This window comes from Oncorhynchus tshawytscha, linkage group LG16 (assembly GCF_018296145.1).
Source record: "Oncorhynchus tshawytscha isolate Ot180627B linkage group LG16, Otsh_v2.0, whole genome shotgun sequence".
NCBI lineage: Eukaryota > Metazoa > Chordata > Actinopteri > Salmoniformes > Salmonidae > Oncorhynchus > Oncorhynchus tshawytscha.
The window spans coordinates 2,477,928-2,505,107 of record NC_056444.1 but is presented as its reverse complement, the minus strand read 5'-3'; the positions used below and the strand labels follow the sequence as shown (position 1 = coordinate 2,505,107).

The 27,180-nt window shown below is 41.8% G+C and overlaps 1 protein-coding gene across 2 annotated transcripts in view; it reads right to left on the bottom strand.

Annotated features, from left to right (window-relative positions):
* Nucleotides 1-27,180, bottom strand: part of plod2 (procollagen-lysine, 2-oxoglutarate 5-dioxygenase 2) — a 165,903-nt gene that overhangs the window by 54,432 nt on the left and 84,291 nt on the right. For both annotated transcript variants that reach the window (XM_042298679.1, XM_042298680.1), the window contains exons 9-11: nt 14,597-14,722; nt 14,300-14,421; nt 10,591-10,695 (exon numbers count right to left, since the gene is read on the bottom strand). In XM_042298679.1, coding sequence (XP_042154613.1) covers nt 10,591-10,695; nt 14,300-14,421; nt 14,597-14,722 — 353 coding nt within the window. The remainder of the gene's footprint in view (nt 1-10,590; nt 10,696-14,299; nt 14,422-14,596; nt 14,723-27,180) is intronic.

Here is a 27,180-nt window from a genome sequence, read left to right as displayed (position 1 = left end):
TTCATCAGTAATATAACCTTCATCAGTAATATAACCTTCAACAGTCTGCAGCAGTAATATAACCTTCATCAGTAATATAGCCTTCAGCAGTAATATAACCTTCAGCAGTAATATAACCTTCATCAGTAATATTATCTTCAACAGTCTGCAGCAGTAATATAACCTTCATCAGTAATATAACCTTCATCAGTAATATAACCTTCAGCAGTAATATAACCTTCAACAGTCTGCAGCAGTAATATAACCTTCATCAGTAATATAACCTTCATCAGTAATATAATCTTCAACAGTCTGCAGCAGTAATATAACCTTCATCAGTAATATAACCTTCATCAGTAATATAACCTTCATCAGTAATATAACCTTCAACAGTCTGCAGCAGTAATATAACCTTCATCAGTAATATAACCTTCAACAGTAATATAACCTTCATCAGTAATATAACCTTCATCAGTAATATAACCTTCAACAGTAATATAACCTTCAGCAGTAATATAACCTTCATCAGTAATATAACCTTCAGCAGTAATATAACTTTCATCAGTAATATAACCTTCATCAGTAATATAACCTTCAGCAGTAATATAACTTTCAGTCTGCAGCAGTAATATAACCTTCACCAGTCTGCGTCAGTAATATAACCTTCAACAGCAGTAATACAACTTTCAACAGTCTTCAGCAGTAATATAACCTTCATCAGTAATATAACCTTCAGCAGTAATATAACCTTCAGCAGTAATATAACCTTCAACAGTCTGCAGCAGTAATATAATCTTCAGCGGTAATATAACATTCAGCAGTAATATAACCTTCAGCAGTAATATAACCTTCAGCAGTAATATAACCTTCATCAGTAATATAACCTTCAGCTGTAATACAACCTTCATCAGTAATATAACCTTCATCAGTAATATAACCTTCATCAGTAATATAGCCTTCAGCAGTAATATAACCTTCAGCAGTAATATAACCTTCATCAGTAATATAACCTTCATCAGTAATATAACCTTCATCAGTAATATAACCTTCATCAGTAATATAACCTTCAACAGTCTGCAGCAGTAATATAACCTTCATCAGTAATATAGCCTTCAGCAGTAATATAACCTTCAGCAGTAATATAACCTTCATCAGTAATATTAGCTTCAACAGTCTGCAGCAGTAATATAACCTTCATCAGTAATATAACCTTCATCAGTAATATAACCTTCAGCAGTAATATAACCTTCAACAGTCTGCAGCAGTAATATAACCTTCATCAGTAATATAGCCTTCAGCAGTAATATAACCTTCAGCAGTAATATAACCTTCATCAGTAATATTAGCTTCAACAGTCTGCAGCAGTAATATAACCTTCATCAGTAATATAACCTTCATCAGTAATATAACCTTCAGCAGTAATATAACCTTCAACAGTCTGCAGCAGTAATATAACCTTCATCAGTAATATAACCTTCATCAGTAATATAACCTTCATCAGTAATATAATCTTCAACAGTCTGCAGCAGTAATATAACCTTCATCAGTAATATAACCTTCATCAGTAATATAACCTTCATCAGTAATATAACCTTCAACAGTCTGCAGCAGTAATATAATCTTCATCAGTAATATAACCTTCAACAGTAATATAACCTTCATCAGTAATATAACCTTCATCAGTAATATAACCTTCATCAGTAATATAACCTTCAGCAGTAATATAACCTTCATCAGTAATATAACCTTCAGCAGTAATATAACTTTCATCAGTAATATAACCTTCAACAGTAATATAACCTTCAGCAGTAATATAACCTTCAGCAGTAATATAACCTTCATCAGTAATATAACCTTCAGCAGTAATATAACCTTCATCAGTAATATAACCTTCAACAGTAATATAACCTTCAGCAGTAATATAACCTTCAGCAGTAATATAACCTTCAGCAGTAATATAACCTTCAGCAGTAATATAATTTTCAACAGTCTGCAGAAGTAATATAATCTTCAGCAGTAATATAACCTTCATCAGTAATATAACCTTCAGCAGTAATATAACTTTCACCAGTCTGCAGCAGTAATATAACCTTCACCAGTCTGCGTCAGTAATATAACCTTCAACAGCAGTAATACAACTTTCAACAGTCTTCAGCAGTAATATAACCTTCATCAGTAATATAACCTTCAGCAGTAATATAACCTTCAGCAGTAATATAACCTTCAACAGTCTGCAGCAGTAATATAATCTTCAGCGGTAATATAACATTCAGCAGTAATATAACCTTCAGCAGTAATATAACCTTCAGCAGTAATATAACCTTCATCAGTAATATAACCTTCAGCTGTAATACAACCTTCATCAGTAATATAACCTTCATCAGTAATATAACCTTCATCAGTAATATAACCTTCAACAGTCTGCAGCAGTAATATAACCTTCAGCAGTAATATAACCTTCAGCTGTAATACAACCTTCATCAGTAATATAGCCTTCATCAGTAATATAACCTTCATCAGTAATATAACCTTCAACAGTCTGCAGCAGTAATATAACCTTCAGCAGTAATATAACCTTCAGCAGTAATATAACCTTCAACAGTCTGCAGCAGTAATATAACCTTCAGCAGTAATATAACCTTCATCAGTAATATAACCTTCATCAGTAATATAACCTTCAACAGTCTGCAGCAGTAATATAACTTTCATCAGTAATATAACCTTCATCAGTAATATAACCTTCATCAGTAATATAACCTTCATCAGTAATATAACCTTCAACAGTCTGCAGCAGTAATATAACCTTCATCAGTAATATAGCCTTCAGCAGTAATATAACCTTCAGCAGTAATATAACCTTCATCAGTAATATTAGCTTCAACAGTCTGCAGCAGTAATATAACCTTCATCAGTAATATAACCTTCATCAGTAATATAACCTTCAGCAGTAATATAACCTTCAACAGTCTGCAGCAGTAATATAACCTTCATCAGTAATATAACCTTCATCAGTAATATAACCTTCATCAGCAATATAACCTTCAACAGTCTGCAGCAGTAATATAACCTTCATCAGTAATATAACCTTCAACAGTAATATAACCTTCATCAGTAATATAACCTTCATCAGTAATATAACCTTCAACAGTAATATAACCTTCAGCAGTAATATAACCTTCATCAGTAATATAACCTTCAGCAGTAATATAACTTTCATCAGTAATATAACCTTCAACAGTAATATAACCTTCAGCAGTAATATAACCTTCAGCAGTAATATAACCTTCATCAGTAATATAACCTTCAGCAGTAATATAACCTTCATCAGTAATATAACCTTCAACAGTAATATAACCTTCAGCAGTAATATAACCTTCAGCAGTAATATAACCTTCAGCAGTAATATAACCTTCAGCAGTAATATAATTTTCAACAGTCTGCAGAAGTAATATAATCTTCAGCAGTAATATAACCTTCATCAGTAATATAACCTTCAGCAGTAATATAACTTTCACCAGTCTGCAGCAGTAATATAACCTTCACCAGTCTGCGTCAGTAATATAACCTTCAACAGCAGTAATACAACTTTCAACAGTCTTCAGCAGTAATATAACCTTCATCAGTAATATAACCTTCAGCAGTAATATAACCTTCAGCAGTAATATAACCTTCAACAGTCTGCAGCAGTAATATAATCTTCAGCGGTAATATAACATTCAGCAGTAATATAACCTTCAGCAGTAATATAACCTTCAGCAGTAATATAACCTTCATCAGTAATATAACCTTCAGCTGTAATACAACCTTCATCAGTAATATAACCTTCATCAGTAATATAACCTTCATCAGTAATATAACCTTCAACAGTCTGCAGCAGTAATATAACCTTCAGCAGTAATATAACCTTCAGCTGTAATACAACCTTCATCAGTAATATAGCCTTCATCAGTAATATAACCTTCATCAGTAATATAACCTTCAACAGTCTGCAGCAGTAATATAACCTTCAGCAGTAATATAACCTTCAGCAGTAATATAACCTTCAACAGTCTGCAGCAGTAATATAACCTTCAGCAGTAATATAACCTTCATCAGTAATATAACCTTCATCAGTAATATAACCTTCAACAGTCTGCAGCAGTAATATAACTTTCATCAGTAATATAACCTTCATCAGTAATATAACCTTCATCAGTAATATAACCTTCATCAGTAATATAACCTTCAACAGTCTGCAGCAGTAATATAACCTTCATCAGTAATATAGCCTTCAGCAGTAATATAACCTTCAGCAGTAATATAACCTTCATCAGTAATATTAGCTTCAACAGTCTGCAGCAGTAATATAACCTTCATCAGTAATATAACCTTCATCAGTAATATAACCTTCAGCAGTAATATAACCTTCAACAGTCTGCAGCAGTAATATAACCTTCATCAGTAATATAACCTTCATCAGTAATATAACCTTCATCAGTAATATAATCTTCAACAGTCTGCAGCAGTAATATAACCTTCATCAGTAATATAACCTTCATCAGTAATATAACCTTCATCAGTAATATAACCTTCAACAGTCTGCAGCAGTAATATAACCTTCATCAGTAATATAACCTTCAACAGTAATATAACCTTCATCAGTAATATAACCTTCATCAGTAATATAACCTTCAACAGTAATATAACCTTCAGCAGTAATATAACCTTCATCAGTAATATAACCTTCAGCAGTAATATAACTTTCATCAGTAATATAACCTTCATCAGTAATATAACCTTCAGCAGTAATATAACTTTCACCAGTCTGCAGCAGTAATATAACCTTCACCAGTCTGCGTCAGTAATATAACCTTCAACAGCAGTAATACAACTTTCAACAGTCTTCAGCAGTAATATAACCTTCATCAGTAATATAACCTTCAGCAGTAATATAACCTTCAGCAGTAATATAACCTTCAACAGTCTGCAGCAGTAATATAAGCTTCAGCGGTAATATAACATTCAGCAGTAATATAACCTTCAGCAGTAATATAACCTTCAGCAGTAATATAACCTTCATCAGTAATATAACCTTCATCAGTAATACAACCTTCATCAGTAATATAACCTTCATCAGTAATATAACCTTCATCAGTAATATAACCTTCAACAGTCTGCAGCAGTAATATAACCTTCAGCAGTAATATAACCTTCAGCAGTAATATAACCTTCAACAGTCTGCAGCAGTAATATAACCTTCAGCAGTAATATAACCTTCATCAGTAATATAACCTTCATCAGTAATATAACCTTCAACAGTCTGCAGCAGTAATATAACTTTCATCAGTAATATAACCTTCATCAGTAATATAACCTTCATCAGTAATATAACCTTCATCAGTAATATAACCTTCAACAGTCTGCAGCAGTAATATAACCTTCATCAGTAATATAGCCTTCAGCAGTAATATAACCTTCAGCAGTAATATAACCTTCATCAGTAATATTAGCTTCAACAGTCTGCAGCAGTAATATAACCTTCATCAGTAATATAACCTTCATCAGTAATATAACCTTCAGCAGTAATATAACCTTCAACAGTCTGCAGCAGTAATATAACCTTCATCAGTAATATAGCCTTCAGCAGTAATATAACCTTCAGCAGTAATATAACCTTCATCAGTAATATAACCTTCATCAGTAATATAACCTTCATCAGTAATATAACCTTCATCAGTAATATAACCTTCAACAGTCTGCAGCAGTAATATAACCTTCATCAGTAATATAGCCTTCAGCAGTAATATAACCTTCAGCAGTAATATAACCTTCATCAGTAATATTAGCTTCAACAGTCTGCAGCAGTAATATAACCTTCATCAGTAATATAACCTTCATCAGTAATATAACCTTCAGCAGTAATATAACCTTCAACAGTCTGCAGCAGTAATATAACCTTCATCAGTAATATAGCCTTCAGCAGTAATATAACCTTCAGCAGTAATATAACCTTCATCAGTAATATTAGCTTCAACAGTCTGCAGCAGTAATATAACCTTCATCAGTAATATAACCTTCATCAGTAATATAACCTTCAGCAGTAATATAACCTTCAACAGTCTGCAGCAGTAATATAACCTTCATCAGTAATATAACCTTCATCAGTAATATAACCTTCATCAGTAATATAATCTTCAACAGTCTGCAGCAGTAATATAACCTTCATCAGTAATATAACCTTCATCAGTAATATAACCTTCATCAGTAATATAACCTTCAACAGTCTGCAGCAGTAATATAATCTTCATCAGTAATATAACCTTCAACAGTAATATAACCTTCATCAGTAATATAACCTTCATCAGTAATATAACCTTCAACAGTAATATAACCTTCAGCAGTAATATAACCTTCATCAGTAATATAACCTTCAGCAGTAATATAACTTTCATCAGTAATATAACCTTCAACAGTAATATAACCTTCAGCAGTAATATAACCTTCAGCAGTAATATAACCTTCATCAGTAATATAACCTTCAGCAGTAATATAACCTTCATCAGTAATATAACCTTCAACAGTAATATAACCTTCAGCAGTAATATAACCTTCAGCAGTAATATAACCTTCAGCAGTAATATAACCTTCAGCAGTAATATAATTTTCAACAGTCTGCAGAAGTAATATAATCTTCAGCAGTAATATAACCTTCATCAGTAATATAACCTTCAGCAGTAATATAACTTTCACCAGTCTGCAGCAGTAATATAACCTTCACCAGTCTGCGTCAGTAATATAACCTTCAACAGCAGTAATACAACTTTCAACAGTCTTCAGCAGTAATATAACCTTCATCAGTAATATAACCTTCAGCAGTAATATAACCTTCAGCAGTAATATAACCTTCAACAGTCTGCAGCAGTAATATAATCTTCAGCGGTAATATAACATTCAGCAGTAATATAACCTTCAGCAGTAATATAACCTTCAGCAGTAATATAACCTTCATCAGTAATATAACCTTCAGCTGTAATACAACCTTCATCAGTAATATAACCTTCATCAGTAATATAACCTTCAACAGTCTGCAGCAGTCATATAACCTTCAGCAGTAATATAACCTTCAGCTGTAATACAACCTTCATCAGTAATATAGCCTTCATCAGTAATATAACCTTCATCAGTAATATAACCTTCAACAGTCTGCAGCAGTAATATAACCTTCAGCAGTAATATAACCTTCAGCAGTAATATAACCTTCAACAGTCTGCAGCAGTAATATAACCTTCAGCAGTAATATAACCTTCATCAGTAATATAACCTTCATCAGTAATATAACCTTCAACAGTCTGCAGCAGTAATATAACTTTCATCAGTAATATAACCTTCATCAGTAATATAACCTTCATCAGTAATATAACCTTCATCAGTAATATAACCTTCAACAGTCTGCAGCAGTAATATAACCTTCATCAGTAATATAGCCTTCAGCAGTAATATAACCTTCAGCAGTAATATAACCTTCATCAGTAATATTAGCTTCAACAGTCTGCAGCAGTAATATAACCTTCATCAGTAATATAACCTTCATCAGTAATATAACCTTCAGCAGTAATATAACCTTCAACAGTCTGCAGCAGTAATATAACCTTCATCAGTAATATAACCTTCATCAGTAATATAACCTTCATCAGCAATATAACCTTCAACAGTCTGCAGCAGTAATATAACCTTCATCAGTAATATAACCTTCAACAGTAATATAACCTTCATCAGTAATATAACCTTCATCAGTAATATAACCTTCAACAGTAATATAACCTTCAGCAGTAATATAACCTTCATCAGTAATATAACCTTCAGCAGTAATATAACTTTCATCAGTAATATAACCTTCAACAGTAATATAACCTTCAGCAGTAATATAACCTTCAGCAGTAATATAACCTTCATCAGTAATATAACCTTCAGCAGTAATATAACCTTCATCAGTAATATAACCTTCAACAGTAATATAACCTTCAGCAGTAATATAACCTTCAGCAGTAATATAACCTTCAGCAGTAATATAACCTTCAGCAGTAATATAATTTTCAACAGTCTGCAGAAGTAATATAATCTTCAGCAGTAATATAACCTTCATCAGTAATATAACCTTCAGCAGTAATATAACTTTCACCAGTCTGCAGCAGTAATATAACCTTCACCAGTCTGCGTCAGTAATATAACCTTCAACAGCAGTAATACAACTTTCAACAGTCTTCAGCAGTAATATAACCTTCATCAGTAATATAACCTTCAGCAGTAATATAACCTTCATCAGTAATATAACCTTCAGCAGTAATATAACCTTCAGCAGTAATATAACCTTCAACAGTCTGCAGCAGTAATATAATCTTCAGCGGTAATATAACATTCAGCAGAAATATAACCTTCAGCAGTAATATAACCTTCAGCAGTAATATAACCTTCATCAGTAATATAACCTTCAGCTGTAATACAACCTTCATCAGTAATATAACCTTCATCAGTAATATAACCTTCATCAGTAATATAACCTTCAACAGTCTGCAGCAGTAATATAACCTTCAGCAGTAATATAACCTTCAGCAGTAATATAACCTTCAACAGTCTGCAGCAGTAATATAACCTTCAGCAGTAATATAACCTTCATCAGTAATATAACCTTCATCAGTAATATAACCTTCAACAGTCTGCAGCAGTAATATAACTTTCATCAGTAATATAACCTTCATCAGTAATATAACCTTCATCAGTAATATAACCTTCATCAGTAATATAACCTTCAACAGTCTGCAGCAGTAATATAACCTTCATCAGTAATATAGCCTTCAGCAGTAATATAACCTTCAGCAGTAATATAACCTTCATCAGTAATATTAGCTTCAACAGTCTGCAGCAGTAATATAACCTTCATCAGTAATATAACCTTCATCAGTAATATAACCTTCAGCAGTAATATAACCTTCAACAGTCTGCAGCAGTAATATAACCTTCATCAGTAATATAGCCTTCAGCAGTAATATAACCTTCAGCAGTAATATAACCTTCATCAGTAATATTAGCTTCAACAGTCTGCAGCAGTAATATAACCTTCATCAGTAATATAACCTTCATCAGTAATATAACCTTCAACAGTCTGCAGCAGTAATATAACCTTCATCAGTAATATAACCTTCAACAGTAATATAACCTTCATCAGTAATATAACCTTCATCAGTAATATAACCTTCAACAGTAATATAACCTTCAGCAGTAATATAACCTTCATCAGTAATATAACCTTCAGCAGTAATATAACTTTCATCAGTAATATAACCTTCAACAGTAATATAACCTTCAGCAGTAATATAACCTTCAGCAGTAATATAACCTTCATCAGTAATATAACCTTCAGCAGTAATATAACCTTCATCAGTAATATAACCTTCAACAGTAATATAACCTTCAGCAGTAATATAACCTTCAGCAGTAATATAACCTTCAGCAGTAATATAATTTTCAACAGTCTGCAGAAGTAATATAATCTTCAGCAGTAATATAACCTTCATCAGTAATATAACCTTCAGCAGTAATATAACTTTCACCAGTCTGCAGCAGTAATATAACCTTCACCAGTCTGCGTCAGTAATATAACCTTCAACAGCAGTAATACAACTTTCAACAGTCTTCAGCAGTAATATAACCTTCATCAGTAATATAACCTTCAGCAGTAATATAACCTTCAGCAGTAATATAACCTTCAACAGTCTGCAGCAGTAATATAATCTTCAGCGGTAATATAACATTCAGCAGTAATATAACCTTCAGCAGTAATATAACCTTCAGCAGTAATATAACCTTCATCAGTAATATAACCTTCAGCTGTAATACAACCTTCATCAGTAATATAACCTTCATCAGTAATATAACCTTCATCAGTAATATAACCTTCAACAGTCTGCAGCAGTAATATAACCTTCAGCAGTAATATAACCTTCAGCAGTAATATAACCTTCAACAGTCTGCAGCAGTAATATAACCTTCAGCAGTAATATAACTTTCATCAGTAATATAACCTTCATCAGTAATATAACCTTCATCAGTAATATAACCTTCATCAGTAATATAACCTTCATCAGTAATATAACCTTCATCAGTAATATAACCTTCATCAGTAATATAACCTTCAACAGTCTGCAGCAGTAATATAACCTTCATCAGTAATATAGCCTTCAGCAGTAATATAACCTTCAGCAGTAATATAACCTTCATCAGTAATATTAGCTTCAACAGTCTGCAGCAGTAATATAACCTTCATCAGTAATATAACCTTCATCAGTAATATAACCTTCATCAGTAATATAACCTTCAACAGTCTGCAGCAGTAATATAACCTTCATCAGTAATATAACCTTCATCAGTAATATAACCTTCATCAGTAATATAACCTTCAACAGTCTGCAGCAGTAATATTATCTATCACCCTCTTCTATATTACCCATGTAACATACATAAACATTTAATGTTTGAGATCATTCAGCTTCCTGTCGCTATGACGATCCCTCTGTATAGTAACGACCACAGCAACATAAAAACAACACAGCCTGAGACAGAAATACAACAACACACCTGTTCTGCTCGATGAGGATCTTCAGGGTCTGTCTGTTGGTGAGCATCACGTCAGCGTCCATACTGAGGTAGTAGTCACAGCCTGGGTCCTTACGACACAGCCCCCTTGGTTATACACATGGAGGAAAAAAGTCTGATCAATCATTGATTCATTATAATATAATTATAAACGATGGCCTGATGAGCTACCGAGCACATAAAGTCTTAAAATAGATTTAGCCCTCACATATGGACCCATATGGACCCACTCCCTTCCCACCTGACAGGTACAAGAGGAACCAATCAATGATTGGGATATTAATTACAGCTGATCAATTACAACGGACATCATGATGATAGGGAGATTAGATACCAAACATACACTTTACAATATGTCCTGCTGTACTTTGCAAGTTTCCAATGATTAGATCCTAAGTAAAACACTACTAATTCCCTACTACAGAGATTCAGTTCTCAATGAAGGGTGTAATTGAGGTTTATGTACTGTATATTCATTTGAAGATTACAGACCACTGATAACCCTTAGAGAGGATTGTGAATAATGGGGGGGGGCATCCTGAACTGAACTGCCCTGTCCTGTCATGCCCCATCCCGTCCCGTCCTACTCTGTCCTGTCCCGAACTGCCCTGTCCTGTCCCGACCTGCCCTGTCCTGTCCCGACCTGCCCTGTCCTGTCCCGACCTGCCCTGTCCTGTCCCGACCTGCCCTGTCCTGTCCCGACCTGCCCTGTCCCGACCTGCCCTGTCCTGTCCTGTCCCGACCTGCCCTGTCCCGAACTGCCCTGTCCTGTCCCGACATCCCTGTCCTGTCCCGACATCCCTGTCCCGACCTGCCCTGTCCCGACCTGCCCTGTCCTGTCCCGACCTGCCCTGTCCTGTCCCGACCTGCCCTATCCTGTCCCGACCTGCCCTGTCCTGTCCGGTCATTCCCTGTCCTGTCCTGTCCCGACCTGCCCTGTCCTGTCCCGACCTGTCCTGTCCCGACCTGCCCTGTCATGTCCCGACCTGCCCTGTCCTGTCCCGACCTGTCCTGTCCCGAACTGCCCTGTCCTGTCCCTAACTGCCCTGTCCTGTCCTGTCATGCCCCATCCTGTCCCGTCCTACTCTGTCCTGTCCTAAACTGCCCTGTCCTGTCCCGACCCGCCCTGTTCCGACCTGCCCTGTCCCGTCCCGACCTGTCCTGTCCCGACCTGCCCTGTCCTGTCCCGACCCGCCCTGTCCTGTCCCGACCCGCCCTGTTCCGACCTGCCCTGTCCTGTCCCGACCTGTCCTGTCCCGACCTGCCCTGTCCTGTCCCGACCTGCCCTGTCCTGTCCCGACCTGTCCTGTCCCGACCTGCCCTGTCCTGTCCCGACCTGCCCTGTCCTGTCCCAACCTGTCCTGTCCCGACCTGCCCTGTCCCGACCTGCCCTGTCCTGTCCCAACCTGCCCTGTCCTGTCCCGACCTGCCCTGTCCTGTCCCAACCTGTCCTGTCCCGACCTGCCCTGTCCCGACCTGCCCTGTCCTGTCCCAACCTGCCCTGTCCCGACCTGCCCTGTCCTGTCCCGACCTGCCCTGTCCTGTCCTGTCCCGTCATGCCCTGTCCTGTCCCGACCTGCCCTGTCCCGACCTGCCCTGTCCTGTCCCGAACTGCCCTGTCCTGTCCTGCCCCATCCCGTCCCGTCCTACTCAGTCTTGTCCTGTCTAGTGATCTAAAACATTGGCATGCTCTCTTTGTGATAGTTCAATGGGTTCATTGAGAGCCTGTCCCAACCTGTCCTGTCCCGACCTGCCCTGTCCTGACCTGCCCTGTCCTGTCCCAACCTGCCCTGTCCTGTCCCGACCTGCCCTGTCCTGTCCCGACCTGCCCTGTCCTGTCCCGACCTGTCCTGTCCCGACCTGCCCTGTCCCGACCTGCCCTGTCCCGAACTGCCCTGTCCTGTCATGCCCCATCCTGCCCCGTCCTACTCAGTCTTGTCCTGTCTAGTGATCTAAAACATTGGCATGCTCTCTTTGTGATAGTTCAATGGGTTCATTGAGAGCCTGGGGTCAGATCTGCTTGTGCTGTCTAACCTAGCCTGGTGCAGGATCTGTTCGTGTTGTCTAACCTAGCCTGGGGTCAGATCTGTTTGTGTTGTCTAACCTAGCCTGGTGCAGGATCTGTTCGTGTTGTCTAACCTAGCCTGGGGTCAGATCTGTTTGTGTTGTCTAACCTAGCCTGGTGACAGATCTGTTTGTGCTGTCTAACCTAGACTGGGGTCAGATCTGTTTGTGCTGTCTAACCTAGCCTGAAACCAGATCTGCTTGTGCTGTCTAACCTAGCCTGGTACCAGATCTGCTTGTGCTGTCTAACCTAGCCTGGTGCTAGATCTGCTTGTGTTGTCTAACCTAGCCTGGTACCAGATCTGTTTGTGCTGTCTAACCTAGCCAGGTACCAGATATGCTTGTGCTGTCTAACCTAGCCTGGTGCAGGATATGTTTGTGTTGTCTAACCTAGCCTGGGGTCAGATCTGTTTGTGCTGTCTAACCTAGCCTGGGGTCAGATCTGTTTGTGCTGTCTAACCTAGCCTGGTAGCAGATCTGCTTGTGCTGTCTAACCTAGCCTGGTGCTAGATCTGCTTGTGTTGTCTAACCTAACCTGGTACCAGATCTGCTTGTGCTGTCTAACCTAGCCTGGAACCAGATCTGCTTGTGCTGTCTAACCTAGCCTGGTACCAGATCTGTTTGTGCTGTCTAACCTAGCCTGGTGCTAGATCTACTTGTGTTGTCTAACCTAGCCTGGTACCAGATCTGTTTGTGCTGTCTAACCTAGCCTGGTACCAGATCTGTTTGTGCTGTCTAACCTTTTTTAACCTTTATTTAACTAGCTAAGTCAGTTAAGAACAAATTCTTAATTACAATGATGGCCTACACTGGCCAAACCTGGACAATGCTGGGCAAATTGTGCACCGCCCTATGTTACTCCCAACCTAGCCTGGTGTCAGATCTGTTCGTGCTGTCTTGCCTTCTCCTATGTTCCTTGTCACGCAGCTAGTTCATACAGATCTGGGAACAGGCTAAGCTAGACACTTCCTTCTGAGGTGAGGGGAGAAGGTTTAGGGGCCCTAGTCTCTCTGAGGTGAGGTGAGGTGAGGGGGGAAGGTTTAGGGGCCCTAGTCTCTCTGAGGATGGGGGAAGGTTTAGGGGCCCTAGTCTCTCTGAGGATGGGGGGAGGTTTAGGGGCCCTAGTCTCTCTGAGGTGAGGTGAGGGGGAAAGATTTAGGGGCCCTAGTCTCTCTGAGGTGAGGATGGGGGAAGGTTTAGGGGCCCTAGTCTCTCTGAGGTGAGGATGGGGGAAGGTTTAGGGGCCCTAGTCTCTCTGAGGTGAGGATGGGGGGAAGTTTTAGGGGCTCTAGTCTCTCTGAGGTGAGGATGGGGGGAAGGTTTAGGGGCCCTAGTCTCTCTGAGGTGAGGATGGGGGAGAAGGTTTAGGGGCCCTAGTCTCTCTGAGGTGAGGATGGGGGGAAGGTTTAGGGGCCCTAGTCTCTCTGAGGTGAGGATGGGGGAAGGTTTAGGGGCCCTAGTCTCTCTGAGGTGAGGATGGGGAGAAGGTTTAGGGGCCCTAGTCTCTCTGAGGTGAGGTGAGGGGGGGAAGGTTTAGGGGACGAGATATTTAGGTTTCAGGTTTGAGAGACGGAGACACACACAACTAGAAGAATCACACATACACACAGGTCGGTAGCGTACGTACATGCCCATATTCCTGGCCTCTCCTTGGCTCAAGTTCTCCTCCGGACCCACAACCTTGAAGCTGTTGAACACGTCTTTATTTTCCTCCCAAAACTTCTGGATGTGTCTCTCATGGTAAACCTCCTGCAGAGACAGACAGAGAGACAGAGACAGATAATTATTTCTAATATTACAGTTAAATTACAGAGAGCTGAGAGAGAGAAGAGGACATGTTTGATGGATCGGAAGCTGTGTCTTGCACTCTGCCATACTGAGTCGACCAAGAGCCAAGGCCCAGCTGCAGATACTCCATACTCACGTTGTTATGAACGAAGACGTTAAGTTTATGTTTGGGGTAGTCGAGGGTCGCAAGTCTCTGGAAGAATTGAGAGAGGAAAGGAGTGGGCTGTTCGATGAACACTCCAACCATCACAGTGGGATACTCCTGTTGATACAAGACATGCTGTTATTCAACGACACTTACAGACACATTGCAGTAATGGAAATCTGTTGATAAGCAACTGCTTGTTAAGATTAGGGTTAAGGTTAGAATAAGGGTTAAGGTTAAGGTAGGGTTCCCCAACATGACGAATTTGGCCCGCGGGTGGTTTTATTTGACCACCCCCCAAGTTTTCTGAGTAAAGAAAAGTACATTTTTAATTTGTACATTTTCATTGTTGAACATAAAAGACTAAAAACACAATAAATCAGCTCCAAGTGATTTTAATTGAAGAAATCTGTTCCAAAGTATCCCTGTGTACAATAGAGAGACACATGGTCGCATACAAATGTAATCAAGGTTTGAAATTATTATGTTTTAGTCAAAAATAATATCGGTTTTAGCTTCATGCGGTTAATTTGCGGTCTACAAATGATTAGTAATCATGTTCCAGCCACCCGTCCATCCGCTCAAGAAAACATCGGCCGAAGCTGAATCTAGTTGATGATCCCATGGGGGTAATGGGTTAAGGTTAGGGTTAGGGTAAGGGTTGAGGTCAGGGTTAGGATAAGGGTTGAGGTTAGGGTTACAGCTAGGGCTAGGGTTAAGGGTTAAGATTAGGGTTAGAGCTAGGGCTAGGGTTAAGGGTTACGTTTAGAGTTAGCATAAGGGTTAAGGTTAGGGTAAAGGGTTAGAGTTAGGGTAAAGGTTAGCGTTAAGGTTTGGGTTAGGGTAAGGGTTGAGGTCAGGGTTAGGATACGGGTTGAGGTTAGGGTAAAGGGTTAGAGTTAGGGTTAAGGGTTAAGGTTAGGGTTACAGCTAGGGTTAGGGTAAAGGTTAAGGTTAGGGTTAGAGCTAGGGTTAGGGTAAAGGTTAAGGGTAGGGTTAGTAGATAGTTAGTTGAATTGTTACTGGTAGTCTGTAGAGCAGTGGTCGCGATCGACTGGTTGCAGTCTATCACAGTGCCATCTGTTTTGTTACCAAAGCCCCTTATACCACCCACCACTGCGACCTGTACGCTCTAGTCGGCTGGCCCTCGCTACATATTCATCGACAGACCCACTGGATCCAGGTCATCTATAAGTCTCTGCTAGGTAAAGCTCCGCCTTATCTCAGTTCACTGGTCACCATAACAACACCCACCCGTAGCACGCGCTCCAGCAGGTATATTTCACTGGTCTTCCCCAAAACCAACACCTCCTCTGTCCTTCGAGTTTTCTGCTGCCAATGACTGGAACGAACTGCCAAAATCACTGAAGCTGGAGACTCTTATCTCCCTCATTAACTTCAAGCACCAGCTGTCAGAGCAGCTCACAGATCACTGCACAACCCATCTGTAAACAGCCCATCTATCTACCGCATCCCCATACTGTATTTATTTATTTTGCTCTTTTGCACCCCAGTACTTCTACTTGCACATTCATCATCTGCTCATCTTTCACTCCAGTGTTAATCTGCTATATTGTAATTACTTCGCCACTATTGGCCTATTTATTGCCTTACCTCCTCACGCCATTTGCACACACTGTATACAGATTATTCTATTGTGTTACTGACTGTACGTTTGTTTATGTGTAACTCTGTGTTGTTGTTTTTGTCAAACTGCTTTGCTTTATCTTGGCCAGGTCACAGCTGTAAGTGAGAACTTGTTCTCAACTGGCCTACCTGGTTAAATACAAGTTTTAAAAAAAAGTCAAATAAATAATTCCTAGTTGATCACCAAATATTTCTGTAGAAAAGCCAACGAACGATAAAGGCTCCTTTTCAAACAAATATTGTTGAGCTGGTGCTGGAAGGTGCACTTGATTCAAAGGTCCTGCGCACCGGGTAAAGTCTTCCCATGAGTCACGTACACGGCGGACCGGCAAATCTGACTAAATCGAGCGCACCTACGGGTCTGCTCAATCGGATAGCTCAAATCACCGTGGCTACAGAGCTTCCAATCGGATAGCTCAAAACACAGTGGCTACAGAGCTTCCATGACCCTGAACACAGCCAAGTGTAATAGGCTACTAGCCTACGTCAGATGTAATAACTGTCAACGAATCCAGCAAAGAGCTGTTATATGACTGAGTTCATGTTTAAGTTTATATTCAGCTCTGTCACTGTTTTTATTCAACACTATTACAAAACGCTCTTCTCCGTACTTCCACTCGGGCTGCAGCTGCAGTGAGTCAGTAGCCAGGTATCGACAGCCCTGCGTTTTATCATTATTAGCAGCTCGTCCTGTCCATTTTAATATCAAGGAATATTTAACTTTCTCTGGTCACAGGAACAACATGAGTTTGTGCATGAGGCAGATGTGGTGCGACTCGAGTTTCACCATCAGGTGGAAGACCGTGTCCCCTCTCTCTCTGATCAGTCTCACCGGAGGAAAAGAAGGAGAGAGCAGGTGGAAGACCGTGTCCCCTCTCTCTCTGATCAGTCTCACCGGAGGAAAAGAAGGAGAGAGCAGGTGGAAGACCGTGTCCCCTCTCTCTGATCAGTCTCACCGGAGGAAAAGAAGGAGAGAGCAGGTGGAGACCGTGTCCCCTCTCTCTCTGATCAGTCTCACCGGAGGAAAAGAAGGAGAGAGCAGGTGGAAGACCGTGTCCCCTCTCTCTCTGATCAGTCTCACTGGAGGAAAAGAAGGAGAGAGCAGGTGGAAGACCATGTCCCCTCTCTCTCTGGTCAGTCTCACCGGAGGAAAAGAAGGAGAGAGCAGGTGGAAGACCATGTCCCCTCTCTCTCTGGTCAGTCTCACCGGAGGAAAAGAAGGAGAGAGCAGGTGGAAGACCATGTCCCCTCTCTCTCTGGTCAGTCTCACCGGAGGAAAAGAAGGAGAGAGCAGGTGGAAGACCGTGTCCCCTCTCTCTCTGATCAGTCTCACCGGAGGAAAAGAAGGAGAGAGCAGGTGGAAGACCGTGTCCCCTCTCTCTCTGATCAGTCTCACCGGAGGAAAAGAAGGAGAGAGCAGGTGGAAGACCGTGTCCCCTCTCTCTCTGATCAGTCTCACCGGAGGAAAAGAAGGAGAGAGCAGGGACCGTGAGAGGCGGTTGGGTAACATCGTTTTGAACGGTCGTCCGACTTGGAATTCCAAGTCTGAAACTCGGGCGGCTTTCTAGACCTCCGACCTTTCAACCTGAAGGTCAATGACCTCGTGATTTGACCTCGTTGACCTTCAGGTGCAGCAGGTACCAACAGAACAGTAAAATAAAAAGCTAATTATTTCAATGCCTGTTCCACAGTGCCTCACAAGTGCTAAACCAACTGATCAATTTTGTTATCAAAGCTCGAGTTTTGAAATATAATCTGGTCTAATGAACATGATTGGCAGGCCAATCAGAAAGCCAATATGCTGTGATATATATTAGGCCTACTGCCCAAACCTCATTCCTACAGAACTGTTTGTCTGAGGTTAATGTAAAGAGAGACATCTGAGCAGTAGATCTCAGCTTGCTTTTTGACCCGGAAGTGATCTTGATGACCTGACCACTGTAGTAGATCATATCCACATAAAGTGTTGCCGCTGTTTTCAATAACTCATCCAATTAGGTATTTTATTCACGAACATCATTTCTCACTTTTACTAACACTTTTTACTCCATTAATCATAAACAGAACATGCATTCTAAAAGTCAACAACACCTGCAACATGTACAATCAAACTATAATTGACAACAGAGAAGAGTAATTAAGTGTGTTCAGACTCAATGAAATCATGTTTGCGTGGGACCCTCTCTGAAGACCCTGAAAAGATTTGGTATGGGTCCCCAGATCCTCAAATAGTTCTACAGCTGCACCATCGAGAGTATCCTGACCGGTTGCATCACCGCCTGGTATAGTAACTGCTCGGCATCTGCCCGCAAGACACCTCAGAGGGTAGTGCGTACGGCCCAGTACATCACTGGGGCCAAGCTTCCTGACATACAGGACTTATGTAATAGGTGGTGTCAGAGGAAAGCCCATAAAATTGTCAGAGACTCCAGTCACCCAAGTCATAGACTGTTTTCCGCACGGCAAGCGGGACCGGAGCGCCAAGTCTAGGAACAAAATGCTCCTTAACAGCTTAATCAAAGGCCACCGGACTCTTTACATTTGTCCCCTTCATTTGTTTTGTAAATTGCTGCTACTCACTGTTTATTATCTATGCATAGTCACTTCACCCCTACCTAAATGTGCAAATTACCTCAACTAACCTGTACCCCCGCACAGTGACTCAGTACCCCTGTATATAGCCTCGTTGTTGTTATTTTATTGGGTTACTTTTTATAATGTTATACTGTAGTTTATTTGGTAAATATTTTCTTAACTCTTCTTGAACTGCACTGTTGGTTAATGTTTGGGATGATGCGAATTTTCGCAGCTTTTTGTTAAAAATCGCGCAACATTTCAGCGCCCTGCTACTCATTCCAGGAATATAGTATATGCATATGATTAGTATGTGTGGATAGAAAACACTCAGACGTTTCTAAAACTGTTTAAATCACGGCTGTGACTATAACAGAACGTCTGTTTCATCGAAAAGCGCAGGAAAATCTGATCACTGGAGATGGAAAAAAATATCCATGCGCCACTCCCATGAATTGTTAAAGGTGAACCGTAATATATGGGGCCGAGCTTGCAGTACCTACAGCTTCCACAGGATCTATAGAGTCTCCTCATTTGAATCTGAATTGATTCTTGGTAGATCCGACCAAAGGGAATCGATTCTCTCCGACCACCGACCCGAGGCATTGTCTGTCTTTTTCTCCGGACATTTTTCCACACGGCAGGCTATCGAATTTACATCGCCCACTGATGATTTTTATAGCTTATTGACGTGTAGTAATACCTAAAGTTGCATTAGAAAGGTATTTCGAAGTGTTTTGTGAAAGTTTATCGTCGACTTTTTAACTTTTAAAAAATGACGTTACGTTATGAAACGCTATTTTTTTCCGTTTTCCACACAGTCTTCATAGATCGATATCTAGGCTATATATGGACCGATTTAATCCAAAAAAAGACCCAGTATTGATTATGGGACATCAAGGAGTGCCAAGAAAGAAGATGGTCAAAGGTAATGAATGTTTTATATTTTATTGTGCGGTTTGTGTAGCGCCGACTATGCTAATTATTTTTGTTTACATCCTCTACGGGTCTTTTGGGGTGTTACATGCTATCAGATAATAGCTTCTCATGCTTTCGCCGAAAAGCATTTTACAAATCTGACTCGGTGGCTAGATTCACAACGAGTGTAGCTTTAATTTAATACCTTGTTTGTGTGTTTTCATGAAAGTTTGAATTTTAACGAAAAACGATCAGTGACGCTCTAAAATATCCGCTGATTTGATCCCCACAACGGAACATCCTCCCTAACAAGTTTTAAGGGCTTGTAAGTAAGCATGCTGGTCCCTCTCTGAAGAGGTTGAGAGCTGGTCCCTCTCTGAAGAGGTTGAGAGCTGGTCCCTCTCTGAAGAGGTTGAGAGCTGGTCCCTCTCTGAAGAGGTTGAGAGCTGGTCCCTCTCAGAAGAGGTTGAGAGCTGGTCCCTCTCAGAAGAGGTTGAGAGCTGGTCCCTCTCAGAAGAGGTTGAGAGCTGGTCCCTCTCTGAAGAGGTTGAGAGCTGGTCCCTCTCAGAAGAGGTTGAGAGCTGGTCCCTCTCAGAAGAGGTTGAGAGCTGGTCCCTCCAAGAAGAGACAGTAGACAGAGGAGAGAGTTGTTTCCCCATGACTCTCTGATCCTCCAGCCCACACAGCTCTACAGGGCCTCCCTCCTCTTGACCAGGCTAAAGACCAGGACTGGGCCAGCCGGACAGGGATGAAAAAATATCTCATTTGCGAGTTCCGTGATGACTAATGAGTTCTAGAACTTCCAAGGATGGAAGTGGCAACCAGTGACCAAGCCTGAAATTGTTACGGATAGGGAGGACAGAAAGAAATGAAGAAACGAAAGGCAAAGAAAGAGAGGGAAGGATGCTGCAGAGTCTCGGAGAAGGCAGGACAAGAGCTCCGCCTACAGAGACAAGCCTTCAAAGGTTAGAGAGTCAGTAACAACAACGTGTCTTTGTGCTGCTAGGACCTAGGCCCTGTCCCAAAACCGCAGTAAACATAGCAAGGAGGCCTGGCTGGGACAGGGCACGCAGTGACCTGAGCTTACCCCCTATCCCTCACACACGGCCAGGGCATCTCTCTCTCTCCAGCTCTACCACTCACTCACAGGACACAGCGGGGACAATGTTCTTGAACCGCTCTGTTGAAACTGTTGGGAAATTGGAACCCTCTGACCTCCACACAGGTCCCAGAGTCCAGTACGTCTTTCTCTGAACCATCCAACCTACAGTATGGTCCAGTAAATATACCTCTGAACCATCCAACCTACAGTATGGTCCAGTAAATATACCTCTGAACCATCCAACCTACAGTATGGTAATACCATGTGCATTATCAAGCAGATGAGAGGCAGGATTTCTGAGGATTTGTCCATTCATCATATTCAATGGTAGTATGGTAGCGGATAGTTCATTGAAGAAGTCTTCTAGAGATTCTAGATGTCTTTGATACAGCTGGGTTGGTTTGTATTGAGTTAGCTCCAGACACAGTTACATAGACAGAGTGAACACATCCATTCATAGTCACACAGTAAAGTCTCTGCAGAGGAATAGACACTCTCTGGAGACAGCGGCGTTGCGGGCTGTTCAGATCCACATGTGCCTGATGATGTATTCTGTTTACCATCCAAGCTTCTAACCATTCCCCATGTCTATGTTTATATCCCTGAATGAAGTGAAAAATGGAGTGAAAGAGGGGAGGAGAGATGGACAGACAGACAACGAAGTAGACAGTTACTGTTAGAGACAGTTACTCCTGTCTCTGATATGTCTATAGAGACAGTTACTCCTGTCTCTGATATGTCTATAGAGAGACAGTTACTCCTGTCTCTGATATGTCTATAGAGACAGTTACTCCTGTCTCTGATATGTCTATAGAGACAGTTACTCCTGTCTCTGATATGTCTATAGAGACAGTTACTCCTGTCTCTGATATGTCTATAGAGACAGTTACTCCTGTCACTGATATGTCTACAGAGACAGTTACTCCTGTCTCTGATATGTCTATAGAGACAGTTACTCCTGTCTCTGATATGTCTATAGAGACAGTTACTCCTGTCACTGATATGTCTATAGAGACAGTTACTCCTGTCACTGATATGTCTATAGAGAAAGTTACTCCTGTCTCTGATATGTCTATAGAGAAAGTTACTCCTGTCTCTGATATGTCTACAGAGACAGTTACTCCTGTCTCTGATATGTCTATAGAGACAGTTACTCCTGTCACTGATATGTCTATAGAGACAGTTACTCCTGTCTCTGATATGTCTATAGAGACAGTTACTCCTGTCTCTGATATGTCTATAGAGACAGTTACTCCTGTCTCTGATATGTCTATAGAGACAGTTACTCCTGTCTCTGATGTCTATAGAGACAGTTACTCCTGTCTCTGATGTCTATAGAGACAGTTACTCCTGTCTCTGATATGTCTATAGAGACAGTTACTCCTGTCTCTGATATGTCTATAGAGACAGTTACTCCTGTCTCTGATATGTCTATAGAGACAGTTACTCCTGTCTCTGATGTCCCTGACAGCTATAAATATGTGTTGACCTAAAGTCATCTGTTCTTTCAAAAGTTTGGGATGTGTATTTTTCCGTATATAGACACACGCTATGTGTTTTAACAAAATCAACTAAATGCATTGATCTTGTCTGATGTAACTTATTTTGCCATTGGCAACAATGTAAAAATAGACAACATAAAGCCAACAAATAAAAACATTGCAGCCTGCAGGTATAAACTATCCCGATGAAAATAAATATGAATCACATTGGCTGCACATGGCCTGTCTGCAAGGAACTGGAAACCTTGTATCAAATATTAACTGGCCCACTAGTGAACCTGCAACATTGTATAAAATATTCTGGGCCCTCAGTTTCCTGCGCCAGTGAGCTCGGGACAGACACAGTTGAAGGCTATTTGCGCAAGGGACAAGAAGCAGTGCTTTACATCAGGAGAGAACGGCCAGGTAGTCCTGAGACATGGTCCTAGAGATATTACAGAATAGATACTGGAGGCTGAAAGGGGGGAAGAAGACACTGTGGCCCCGTCCGACGATACCCTCGGACAGGGCCAGGCAAGATGTAATCCCACCCACTTTACCAAAGGACAGCCCTCACACCCCGAAATCAAATCAAATATTATTTGTCACATACACATGGTTAGCAGATGTTAATGCGAGTGTAGCGAAATGCTTGTGCTTCTAGTTCCGACAATGCAGTAATAACCAACAAGTAATCTAACTAACAATTCCAAAACTACTGTCTTATACACAGTGTAAGGGGATAAAGAATATGTACATAAGGATATATGAATGAGTGATGGTACAGAGCAGCATAGGCAAGATACAGTAGCTGATATCGAGTACAGTATATACATATGAGATGAGTATGTAAACAAAGTGGCATAGTTAAAGTGGCTAGTGATACATGTATTACATAAGGATGCAGTCGATGATATAGAGTACAGTATATACGTATGCATATGAGATGAATAATGTAGGGTATGTAAACATTATATAAGGTAGCATTGTTTAAAGTGGCTAGTGATATATTTACATCATTTCCCATCAATTCCCATTATTAAAGTGGCTGGAGTTGAGTCAGTGTCAGTGTCAGTGTGTTGGCAGCAGCCACTCAATGTTAGTGGTGGCTGTTTAACAGTCTGATGGCCTTGAGATAGAAGCTGTTTTTCAGTCTCTCGGTCCCAGCTTTGATGCACCTGTACTGACCTCGCCTTCTGGATGATAGCGAGGTGAACAGGCAGTGGCTCGGGTGGTTGATGTCCTTGATGATCTTTATGGCCTTCCTGTAACATCGGGTGGTGTAGGTGTCCTGGAGGGCAGGTAGTTTGCCCCCGGTGATGCGTTGTGCAGACCTCACTACCCTCTGGAGAGCCTTACGGTTGAGGGCGGAGCAGTTGCCGTACCAGGCGGTGATACAGCCCGCCAGGATGCTCTCGATTGTGCATCTGTAGAAGTTTGTGATTGCTTTTGGTGACAAGCCGAATTTCTTCAGCCTCCTGAGGTTGAAGAGGCGCTGCTGCGCCTTCTTCACGATGCAGTCTGTGTGAGTGGACCAATTCAGTTTGTCTGTGATGTGTATGCCGGGGAACTTAAAACTTGCTACCCTCTCCACTACTGTTCCATCGATGTGGATAGGGGGGTGTTCCCTCTGCTGTTTCCTGAAGTCCACAATCATCTCCTTAGTTTTGTTGACGTTGAGTGTGAGGTTATTTTCCTGACACCACCCTCCGAGGGCCCTCACCTCCTCCCTGTAGGCCGTCTCGTCGTTGTTGGTAATCAAGCCTACCACTGTTGTGTCGTCCGCAAACTTGATGATTGAGTTGGAGGCGTGCGTGGCCACGCAGTCGTGGGTGAACAGGGAGTACAGGAGAGGGCTCAGAACGCACCCTTGTGGGGCCCCAGTGTTGAGGATCAGCGGGGACGAGATGTTGTTGCCTACCCTCACCACCTGGGGGCGGCCCGTCAGGAAGTCCAGTACCCAGTTGCACAGGGCGGGGTCGAGACCCAGGGTCTCGAGCTTGATGGCGAGCTTGGAGGGTACTATGGTGTTGAATGCCGAGCTGTAGTCGATGAACAGCATTATCACATAGGTATTCCTCTTGTCCAGATGGGTTAGGGCAGTGTGCAGTGTGGTTGAGATTGCATCGTCTGTGGACCTATTTGGGCGGTAAGCAAATTGGAGTGGGTCTAGGGTGTCAGGTAGGGTGGAGGTGATATGGTCCTTGACTAGTCTCTCAAAGCACTTCATGATGACGGATGTGAGTGCTACGGGCGGTAGTCGTTTAGCTCAGTTACCTTAGCTTTCTTGGGAACAGGAACAATGGTGGCCCTCTTGAAGCATGTGGGAACAGCAGACTGGTATAGGGATTGATTGAATATGTCCGTAAACACACCGGCCAGCTGGTCTGCGCATGCTCTGAGGGCGCGGCTGGGGATGCCGTCTGGGCCTGCAGCCTTGCGAGGGTTAACACGTTTAAATGTCTTACTCACCTCGGCTGCAGTGAAGGAGAGACCGCATGTTTTCATTGCAGGCTGTGTCAGTGGCACTGTATTGTCCTCAAAGCGGGCAAAAAAGTTATTTAGTCTGCCTGGGAGCAAGACATCCTGGTCCGTGACTGGGCTGGATTTCTTCCTGTAGTCCGTGATTGACTATAGACCCTACCACATGCCTCTTGTGTCTGAGCCGTTGAATTGAGATTCTACTTTGTCTCTGTACTGACGCTTAGCTTGTTTAATAGCCTTGCGGAGGGAATAGCTGCACTGTTTGTATTCAGTCATGTCACCAGACACCTTGCCCTGATTAAAAGCAGTGGTTCGCGCTTTCAGTTTCACACGAATGCTGCCATCAATCCACGGTTTCTGGTTAGGGAATGTTTTAATCGTTGCTATGGGAACGACATCTTCAACGCACGTTCTAATGAACTCGCACACCGAATCAGCGTATTCGTCAATGTTGTTGTCTGACGCAATACAAAACATCTCCCAGTCCACGTGATGGAAGCAGTCTTGGAGTGTGGAGTCAGCTTGGTCAGACCAGCGTTGAACAGACCTCAGCGTGGGAGCTTCTTGTTTTAGTTTCTGTCTGTAGGCAGGGATCAACAAAATGGAGTCGTGGTCAGCTTTTCCGAAAGGGGGGCGGGGCAGGGCCTTATATGCGTCGCGGAAGTTAGAGTAACAATGATCCAAGGTCTTTCCACCCCTGGTTGCGCAATCGATATGCTGATAAAATTTAGGGAGTCTTGTTTTCAGATTAGCCTTGTTAAGATCCCCAGCTACAATGAATGCAGCCTCCGGATAAATCGTTTCCAGTTTGAAGAGAGTTAAATAAAGTTCGTTCAGATCCATCGATGTGTCTGCTTGGGGGGGGGTATATACGGCTGTGATTATAATCGAAGAGAATTCTCTTGATAGATAATGCGGTCTACATTTGATTGTGAGGAATTCTAAATCAGGTGAACAGAAGGATTTGAGTTCCTGTATGTTTCTTTCATCACACCATGTCACGTTAGTCATAAGGCATACGCCCCCGCCCCTCTTCTTACCAGAAAGATGTTTGTTTCTGTCGGCGCGATGCGTGGAGAAACCCGTTGGCTGCACCGCCTCGGATAGCGTCTCTCCAGTGAGCCATGTTTCCGTGAAGCAGAGAACGTTACAGTCTCTGATGTCCCTCTGGAATGCTACCCTTGCTCGGATTTCATCAACCTTGTTGTCAAGAGACTGGACATTGGCAAGAAGAATGCTAGGGAGTGGTGGACGGTGTGCCCGTCTCCGGAGTCTGACCAGAAGACCGCCTCGTTTCCCTCTTTTTCGGAGTCGTTTTTTTGGGTCGCTGCATGGAATCCACTCCGTTGTCCTGTTTGTAAGGCAGAACACAGGATCCGCATCGCGAAAAACATATTCTTGGTCGTACTGATGGTGAGTTGACGCTGATCTTATATTCAGTAGTTCTTCTCGACTTTATGTAATGAAACCTAAGATGACATGGGGTACTAATGTAAGAAATAACACGTAAAAAAACAAAAAACTGCATAGTTTCCTAGGAACGCGAAGCGAGGCGGCCATCTCTGTCGGCGCCGGAAGTAAGCCCTAGAGGGCTATCAACAGACTACCAACTTACTATCCTGAGACAAGGCTGAGTATAGCCATCACACCCCTAGAGGGCTATCAACAGACTACCAACTTACTACCCTGAGACAAGGCTGAGTATAGCCATCACACCGCTAGAGGGATATCAACAGACTACCAACTTACTATCCTGAGACAAGGCTGAGTACAGCCATCACACCCCTAGAGGGCTATCAACAGACTACCAACTTACTATCCTGAGACAAGGCTGAGTATAGCCATCACACCCCTAGAGGGCTATCAACAGACTACCAACTTACTATCCTGAGACAAGGCTGAGTATAGCCATCACACCCCTAGAGGGCTATCAACAGACTACCAACTTACTATCCTGAGACAAGGCTGAGTATAGCCATCACACCCCTAGAGGGCTATCAACAGACTACCAACTTACTATCCTGAGACAAGGCTGAGTATAGCCATCACACCCCTAGAGGGCTATCAACAGACTACCAACTTACTATCCTGAGACAAGGCTGAGTATAGCCATCACACCCCTAGAGGGCTATCAACAGACTACCAACTTACTATCCTGAGACAAGGCTGAGTACAGCCATCACACCCCTAGAGGGCTATCAACAGACTACCAACTTACTATCCTGAGACAAGGCTGAGTATAGCTTACCAAGATCTCCTCCACCACACAAGAGGGGCCCGAGGGGTGCAAAAACAGACAGGAAGATCACCCACTCAAGTAGAGTACATCAACAAGAAATGTCTGTTTCTCTCTGTGTGTATCTCTGTCT